The sequence below is a fragment of the Egretta garzetta genome, unplaced genomic scaffold (genome assembly GCF_000687185.1).
Source record: "Egretta garzetta isolate BGI_Z169 unplaced genomic scaffold, ASM68718v1 scaffold229, whole genome shotgun sequence".
Taxonomy (NCBI): Eukaryota; Metazoa; Chordata; class Aves; order Pelecaniformes; family Ardeidae; genus Egretta; species Egretta garzetta.
Window position 1 is genome coordinate 2,750,974 of NW_009270000.1, and position 9,604 is coordinate 2,760,577.

General features: G+C 43.4%; 1 protein-coding gene across 1 annotated transcript in view; it reads right to left on the minus strand.

The window, feature by feature from the left end:
• Positions 1 to 295: 295 nt before the first annotated feature.
• ZNF521 (zinc finger protein 521) overlaps positions 296 to 9,604 on the minus strand; it is a 205,348-nt gene continuing 196,039 nt past the window's right edge. The window contains exons 8-9 of the mRNA XM_035903018.1: positions 3,212 to 3,343; positions 296 to 525 (exon numbers count right to left, since the gene is read on the minus strand). Of these exons, the coding sequence (XP_035758911.1) occupies positions 296 to 525; positions 3,212 to 3,343 (362 nt within the window). The remainder of the gene's footprint in view (positions 526 to 3,211; positions 3,344 to 9,604) is intronic.

Below are 9,604 nucleotides of genomic sequence, written 5' to 3' on the forward strand. Positions count from 1 at the left end.
CCTCACCCTTGCCCCATTCCTACACTCTGACTTCAGTGCTTAGCTTTTCACACTTAAGAGACGAAAGAATATGCTTATTTTCCATTCCACTGCTTGAGTAAATGTTTTATGGATATCAAACTGAAAAATAGGATGCCCATTTTTCTCTCCTGAAGAATATCTTGAGCTGCAACAAGCTCCAGAGCAAGAATCCAAAGATGGCTCCCAAAATTCAGGTCTGTACCAGGTGGCTTTCTGTCAGCACCTTTTTGAAGCAGCACGGATTGAATCACCTGCAATTTCTCTCGTCCTTCCCTCATTCCCATCCTGATGATGAGTAAGTATCAGAGGAAGTCATGGCAAGTAAAGCTTTGAACTCAGCTATCAAATATATAACGCTGTTATAACCCTTAGGTAACAAGTGTCGTACCTGCAGCTCTGTTTGGAAGAAGAACTTCTGTGGACACTGTGTGCAGTCATAGATCTTGTCCTCTTGTCCATGGGCTGAGAAAATATGCTGCTGCAACTTGTTTGCTTGGACAAACACTGGAATATTAGACAAACAACAAGAACAAGTTTTTCATTATTTCATATTGCAAGTGAAGAATTTTTTATAAACAATTTCCCATTAACACTCAGCAATTCCAAGAGGTAAAATTAGGCTGGCGCACTCTGATTTCACATTACACTGTTGCTATAATGGGTATCAATGAATGCTATCTACAAAGTGTGATCCTTCTTCTAAAATGAATGAATTGAAAGAGATAAACAGAAAAAAAAAAAAAAAAAAGACCCTAACAGGACAACCAGTGAAGGTTTCAAATGTAAAGAATTTAAAAATGCCATTCTCTCTTCAGAATTATTTCTTCATGCTTACTGCACTTTGAGTGAACACACACAAAACTTATTTCCTAGCAACAAACAGGTTTGAAAAGCACAGATGCCAAAGTCCTGTTTACTCTGTGCGCCTAAAGTTAAAGCTAACAAACAGCTCTGTATTTAAATGTGTTAATGCTAAAAATTATATCCCACAGCTACTCTGGGGCAATGTCTATAAATGTGAAACAGAACTGCAGGTAAATTCTCTTTGGATACTTTAAGATCAACTCTGCCTACACACTGAATGCAAGGGTTTCAATAATATAAACATGTTCAATTTTAATGACTACAAAACAAGGCCCTAAGACTGTGTAACAGTTTACCTAGGAGACATACTATTAATAATTAAATTGTATATGCCAGAGGCAGTGTTTGGGTTGGCAGCACTGACTTCTGATGGATGCCTGGTGCACTGTGACCTAAAAAAGTTTGCATCTACAATATTAATCTGTATAGGCAGGGAAAGGATTTATTAAAGATGCTGGCATTTGACTTTGACTCCACTCCTAATCATTAAAATTATTCTAATTGCAAGGCAACAAAAACCATCAGAATATTGTTCTTCTGAGTCATACATTTTAATCACATTTCTCATTACCCTGAAAAAAAAAAAGATCAGATTCCATTTTCCATATAAAGCTCATACTGGTGATTTTTACTTCTTGTTAATATTCTAGCAAGACGTACTGAAATAATTTAATGGCATATTGCTAATAAAACACCATTGTTTATGATTAATGCTCGGTGTCTATTTACCCCATCAGCAAAATTTAAAAACGTTTCACACAGATTGGAATCGACTTATCTCCGTACTCTTTAACACATTTTACAAGGCTACTGGCTCAAACATTAAAGAATTAGTTTTATCAGGGATCTTGCTCACAAGGAGAACCGTCACTGGGTACTCCTTACATATGCAAGCTTTTATATTGCACTTACAACTCCCCCAAACTTGGAAATCAAAGACCCATGGCATTACGCTAAAAAAACGTTGCCTCATAATGTGTACACAAAGACAAGAGCAAAAAATTTGGAGAAGCAGTAATAAAACTAAAAAACAAAAAAAATGCCTAACTGAAAGAATTATTGAACGCAGACGCCTAACAGGCAAACTGTTTACAGCAGTGCTATTCACGCTCAGACATTACTACGACAAGCTGTGCAGTGAAGATGAACTATGTATTTTTTTAATTTTATAACCCACAGAGATGCGTGAAACCTGAACACAGTGAGGTAATAATCATCACCAGCCACTGTATCTGAGAGATGAAAAATTCAACTTTAATTTTCCTCTGTAGCGCGCACTTGGGTTTTATTGGGAGGGGAGCTGCCAAACAAAGAGAAGTAAAACGAAGGTATTAAAGGGTCTATTTGCCTATCAATGAAAATCCTTCACTCCCATTAATGGAGAACAGAAACCTTGAATGGCTTCCAGAATTAGCATGCCATTGATGCGAGAATACCCAAAGTGTGTTTTGTCATGTTTGTGATTATCTTTGATTTTCATCTTGTAAAGCAAAATTGGGCATGTAAGCTACATATTAACGCTTATGTTTTAGGTTATCATTTTATGAAATGTTCTATTAGGAAATCCTTAAAAAAACTCACAACAACTCTGTAGGCATCCTTTTAATGTGTTTTCATTTCCAACAACAGCATTTTTCTGTTCCTCATTATGGCCCAAACACTGCAGTGCTTAGCCCTACTGGGTCAAGTTATTTTCTCACTTGGGTTTTACTACTGAATAACACCACTGAGTTGGGGAGGATTATTCCACACTTGGACTTGTGTCAGGGGAGAGCAGAACTTGACTTGTGGCAAGACAGCATGGTTTGCTTTCTAAAGCACATTACAAGGGTGTTTCTTCTCACCACAAGCCAACAAACACACGCAAGCAAGCTTTCTTACCCGATCAGAGGAGAATGTTGCTGCACAGGCTATGCCTAGCAACCCTTGCCCGTGGGGCCAAGTTTAGCTCTGAGTTATATCGTTTTAGATGAAACATCTGTAGCTTTAAAGCACAAATTTATGGGCAGTTTTAACCTCGGCAAGTTTGGAATGTGAAGGTAATGAACATGATACCATGGAAGGTAACAGACTATCACTTCTGTAATTATAAGAAGAAACTCAAGTTTCCGATAGGGGAGCTTGAAATGTAGTTCTTACAGATAGGATACCTGACCTTACAAGAAGCTCAGCTTTCTAAATGATTTCTAATCAGTATTTCCAATGAGAACAAATGTAATGTCCCCTCCTAAAACTGACTGAAAGCCAGCACGTGACACAGTTGTAAGTGGAATTCCACGCACACAAGCCAAGGGCATGACTGGGCCAAGCAGTGATCGCCTCCTACCTGTAAAGCACACTGGACATTTGAAAGTGCCCCCCATGCCTTCAAAGCTGTGCTCTATCAGGTGGCACTGAAGTTTGGCAGGAGAGTCGAACGTCTGATTGCAGAGTTTGCATTCATGGTTCAGTCCTTCATCTGCGGGAGAAATCAAAGGAAAAGTGAAATTCACCACAGCCCTTACCAAAGAGACAGTCCAACATGATCTGTGCACCAAGGAGACTTTCTGTTCTCCCAAGCTCAGGAAACTGGATGCCCCATAGCACCTATGGCTGCTAATGTGTTCTTTTACCTGGAAGGTTTCAGAATGTACAAAGCTTAACTGGGCATTAAAAGCACGGATTGTCCACATACAATTACCACTGAACAGGAATGCAGAGCATTAGACTTTGGAAATGATGAGTGGGACCTGAAACATCATCTCTTAGCAGTCACCCGATCACGATCAAGTGCATTTGCAAAACAGCGCGTGAGGAATTAATGCCGATCACACATCATCCTCCTAGCATGGGTAAGAACTGTGAACGCACACGTTTTTGGCACTCTGGCTAACGTGGCATTTCTCGTAAAAGCACCATGACAGGGGAGGGTAGTTTATACCCTCACATCACTGCCGCTCCAGGTTTTCAGTCCCAGGGGTGTACGCAAAACCTTTTGCAAGCCGCAGGATTTCCCAGCTCCCTTTCTGACAGTCCTAGATTTTTTTTTTTTCCCCCCTTTATTTGCATTTCTTCTCTTAACGGCTCAGAAAAGTCCCCGTGCGTCTCCTGACGCAGCTTTCCCGTCAAGGTCCTGCAGCTTTAAAACCCTTCCCCCCCCCCGCCGCTTGTTCTTCGGCTTCCTCCCATTGTCCTCCGAAGGCCGGCTGGTGCTTGGCACCGGGTTCCCTTCCTGAGGGTGCTGCAGGATTCATCCACTCCGCCATGAGGGCAGTCAACGGCTGTCCTACTTAGAAACAGTTGCTAGGTAAGAAGTGGCTTCCAGCCCTGCTGCAGAGGCCTCAATTCCCACAGCGCCGCTTAGAAAAGGTCCTTCTGTATGTCACCGGTGTGCTACACGAGTAGCATTGATCTCGCAGGTAAATACTGTATCTGATTATTAAAAACCACGCGGGAGTAAAGCGCTTGGCGACTGGCACGGCTCCCTACCGTTTCTCAGGTGAAAAGGGGGTGATTTAGGAGAGCGCCCTGCCCACCCTGGCCACCTCCTGCCAAAGAGAGTGCTGCCTGCAGCCATTAGTGACCGCCGTGACGGACGTGTGCGCTTGGCAGTTGCTGTAGATGGTGACAGCGGAGACAACGTTTTGTGCTGCACGCAACAACCCTGCCCACCAACGTAAAGAAAACACGACACGGTCCTCGTGTAGCCGAGTGGGGCCACACGCCCGCTCTACAATTATCCTTAGTAACTTAGCAGAACCGACAAAATTTCAATGGTAGCCCTCAGCTTTCACTTCCCATCAGCCCGAAAGCTAAATTCAGCCTTCACGTAAGTCACGGCATGTTTAGCCAAGGGTGGGAATTTCTGGGCTTCAGAGAGCGTGAGCTAAGCCAGGCGGTGGTGGCCGTTCTGCAGGCGAGACTACTGAAAACTACCATCGTGTGGTTCTCTACAAGGGGCCAGAGCTCTTCATAATGAGAAGGTAAGGGGCAGATGAAAACCAACAAAGCCAAAAGATTTACACAGAATTGGGGTTGGGTAGCGGGGTGTCTCCTTTGGAGGTAAAAACATGCCGACTATAAAAATTTCTGCCCCGACAACAGTCTGTAGCCAGGGAGCTCTCTCTCCACCAAAAAGCTAGCTTTCGTAATTTTCATATATATGGTGACTCCATGGCCTTTCATGGTAAAACTGTGTTTTTCACGTAGCAACTGTGAGAGGAATGTAGGCCTCCTTTTTGGCTCTCAAATGGACACGCTGGCATGTGGCCATTTTAAGTTGACCTGTCATCCTGTCAGACTTGGCGCCAACAGAGCGGTGCCACAGGTATAGGCAAACGTGGCCGCGCGTCGCCCGTGCGCTCCTGCAGCAAACCGCAGACTTCCCTCCGTCCTCTACCCAGGCCCTCATTAAAGCCACGTTCAATGTTCCTGCCTACCTCCACACACTGAAGAGCTACCAGAGGGGTGTGAAATGGCAGGCCTGCTCTGGGCAACAGATGAAAAAGGCCAGTGGTCCTGTCGATCCTGTGCCCACGGGCTACTGCCGCCGAGGCAGCGGAGGAGGGGCTGCTGAGGTCCGTGTCCCGTCTGGCCAGTTGCACTGGCAGCCAGGCACTGCTGGCCGAACACGTGCTGCGCAACAGCCTCCAGGGGCAGATTAGGGGTAGGCGGCACATTCTCATCAAGAAGGTGACACCTTTTGTAAGTCTTCATAGGTAAATTAGCAACCATTTATCAAATATACATTAGCTATTTCCTTAGCGGGGAAAACTTCAGTGGATTCTCAAGTTGCCTGGGATTTGGGGTTTTCCGCCATCACTGACAAACCCTTCCAGCGTGTTCTGCTTTTGCTGCTGCTGAAAGAAGACCAGTATGGCCCATGCAAGCACCGTCAAGGGGAGCATGAGGGAAAAGAACCTGGCACGCACCAGCCTGTACATCTAAGAGAGATGTCCACATCCTGCGAGGCAGGCTATACGCTGCACTCTCCCAACAGGCAGCAACCCACAGCTGTGGACAAAGCTGCAGAACAGCATAATGAAAAGAGGAGGAAGGCTCAGCAAACCATATATAAATGCCTCTTCTTCCCCGAACTTGCAACTCAATTACGAGGAATGTAGAGACTGCCACACGTGACCAGATCACTCCTCCTACATCCAGATCCTTGCCGTGGTCATTACCAAAGAGATAGTTCTGAAGACGGTGCAAGTCCCCACAAAGGGTGAAGTTTCTTCATCAGACTGTTTGTGCTGATATACACAGTCAAAGCAATTAGGACAAAGGGAGCTCCATCTCAGGATCTTCCACATGTCAAGGTGAAGATAATCGATGCCAATTCTCAGATCACAGAGATACTGTTGGCAAAGTGTAAATGAACCACGCTAATCATTCTTGAGCATGGGAACACTGAACGGGGAGTTCTTCAAACATACCAAAGGAGAAAGACTTCCTAAAAAGAAATATTTTTATATGGAGCTACGGAAGACAGAGAAGGCTTTTTTTCTCTTTCCATTACCTTAGCTAATGAGGAAAAAGCAGGAAGAAAGGCATGCACTCCTGACGCTGAAGCAAAACTAATTGTAGTTACACAGTATCTGTACTTGTTCAAGAAGAATTGAACCCCATTAAATGTGACCCTATTGTATTTCCCATATCACTCAGATCCGAGGCAGTCTCCTGGTCACAAACATCAAAACCACTTTGATTACTGTATGTTGCAAATCTGATTTTCCTAAAGGCTTATAAACAGGGTTTGAAAAATCCCCTCACCCACTCGCCTGGGGCAGATAGGAAACTTCCCCAGGCAAGAGACATCAATTTGTGCAGAATCTAAGCTTTCTCTTAAAAATAAAATGTTTTTAGTCTCCTAGTTCTAAAGACCGCATTTAAAATATGACTACATTTGTGTAACTAATAGAATAATTTTTTTCCTAAGTCCCACTGTTTAGGGAGTTATCAACGCCCCCCTACACACTCTTTTTCACCCATTTTGTGCACATCACCTGGTCTGTGTTACAGCCTCAGAAGAAAGGGCAAGGTTCCAGTCCTTGAATTCAAGAACGTGAGACCAGCATGATTTAAACTGAAGGGAGACAGATAAGGTTACAGTATTGGCAGAAGAGCCAGGAGTCCTGGGTGCTGTTGCAAACTCCAACACTGACTTACACTTATCACCTTGGGCATGCCAGTATGGCCTGTGTTTCTCAGACTACCCATCTCTAAAAAAGAGGTGTTAATTTTTAATTTCTACTTTAATAGGCTGACCTAGTTAGTGTCCCTTAAGACTTTAATTACAGCTGGGACAGTGGAGCTGGAGAAGAGTCCAGGACTAGCTACCGTACACAGAAGACCCAGAATCACTGCCATCTGCCTTTGAAAAGGTTTAAGATACCATGTCTGGGCACACAACTGCCTGCTTGCATGGGTCACCCAGCACTGCGGAAGGATGAGGGAACAAGGCCTTGTTCCTGCTCTGCTCTCCTTGGAGAATTTAAAAAACATAGCTAGCATCTTATCTCCCACCAGTATGAAAGAGCCAGGGTGGGGCAGCTCTTGCAAAAGTGCCAGATGTGGAAAGCGGGGGCAAAAGGCTCTGTTGACACGCTGGCCCCCATCTAGCTCTTCGTGTTTAGCAAACAGTCTGATAGGGTGCTGTGGAAGTGCAAAGTATGATATCATTAATAAATAAAGGGCCGGTGAAATGTCACATTTTCAGTTTCCATTTGGGATAAATCTGAAATGCAATGGAGTGTCAGATACAGTCCAAGAGGATCTCCTTCCCTGCAGAACAGAGCTACTGCTCTTTGCTCTTACTTGGGGAAAAAAAGAAAAAAAGAAAAAGAAAAAAGAAGTGCTGAACAGCTTTAAAAAATTCAATCAAAATAATCTGCTCTTTGGAAAGGTGGTGGCTGACAGTAATTGGAAAATACTGTCTGACTCATTTATTAAAGTGAGATTCAGAGTCAATTGATTTAATAACCATTAGAATATTCTATTAAGGATATAATAGGTTGGCACAGCCCTATTTTTTATTAAGAGTTATAGGTAAGAAATAAGCAATGCTATGGAATTTTAGACAACTGCTGTATGGATTAGACTAAAAATATGGCTTGCAAAATAGGTATAAAAGCAGCAACTATCAGGAGGAGGAATAGGAAAGTACATTACACTGCAAATGAGTTAGCTGAACGATGAAAAAGAAATGAACCTTTAATATAAAGCCTGCACTTTTCCAAATCTAACAGAAAACCATGCACTGCATTCCCTGATGTGGTACGTCGTAAAACAAGTCAGCACGTCCTTCACATTATGGATCCAACAACTCCGTAAGGAAGGCAAGAACAAAGTACCCACTGTACAGCACAGAACTGCTGATTACTATTGCCCTTCCATGGTTAGGATATGAGTTTGGACATGGTTAAGACCTCGCAACACGGATGAGGATGGTTTACCCCACTGCTGGTAGACAAATGAGTTTGATGCATGCAGAATTTCTGCATAAGTAAATTACTTTCCATTTGTAATCTTTACTCAGATAGTGGGAAAATGTAAACATGAATCAATTCTAAATAAATGCACTTAATATTCATATAAATGTTCAATATTTACACAAATATTAAATGTTTCAATGGGGGTAGGTAGATTTTAATTGAGGTGCAGCCCATTGCCTCAGCAACTAACCTGATAACCAGCTATAAAAGCAAACAAAACCAGTCTTCGTGCTGAGCATATGCTCGCATTTGGGGATCCTGTGTCTTTGCACTGGCTACCCGTGCTGCAGAGCTGCTGAGTTACTTGTACGGCAGGCCAGATCCCCCCCGATCCCCCGCACCCCCGCTGAAGGCACCGCGTTAGATGACCCGGCCCAATTTGTGTTACCAACTCAATGCACAACGTGTTCCTTTCACGGAAGGCCCCGACACTTCAATATAGGCTTTAAACAAGTGAAACCCTTTAAGCAGCCTCTAGACTGCCTGTCCCACGTTTATGCTTCTTGTTCTTCAATAAAAACAAAACTAGAGCAGCTACAAGCAAATGTTCACTGGCTGACTTACATGCAGCTGTTAAGTCGGTAGCCACTGGGGGCCCTCTTATATTGTCTGATCAACACTACAGCCATTACCAAGTACCAATTTGTAACTGTTTATAAGTAACTCTTTCTCTTATTCACCCTCGAGATTGTCCAGAAGGGTCCTTCTGCCTTTTACTCTGAATAAATCTATAGGCAAAGGTCCAAAGATGATGATGTCCTCCTGGTAAATCATCACGAGGCTGGGTCCATGCTTAAAAGCATCTGCTAAGAAGTAGTGTAAACTCTGCCCTCCACATACAATGCAGGAAAGAAATTGCCTGCAGTCCCTGTGTTTTTTTCCGGTCTAAAGCATGCACAGCTCCCACATTTAATGTGTTTTCTTTATAATTTTTCTTTTTTACCAAGCAAACCATGCCCCTAAACCAATTTCTCCTTCTTCACATTGCTTCCACTCTTCCCCGAGTTAATTTTGCAGCACACATTTATAAGCCAGAGATCTGAGGAGTAAGGAAGGAACGCCATGGATGACAGCTAACCCCTCGGCTACAACATCTCACACTGAAAACCAGGGAAGGACAAAATACAGCATACAACACTATAATTTGCAGGAGTATACAGCCATCCGTGCTTCCTAGTTTATAGTGTGCTGTGTTTGCCTGCACCCTTTTAATTCTACCGGCCGCACACCCACACACTCATCAGCCT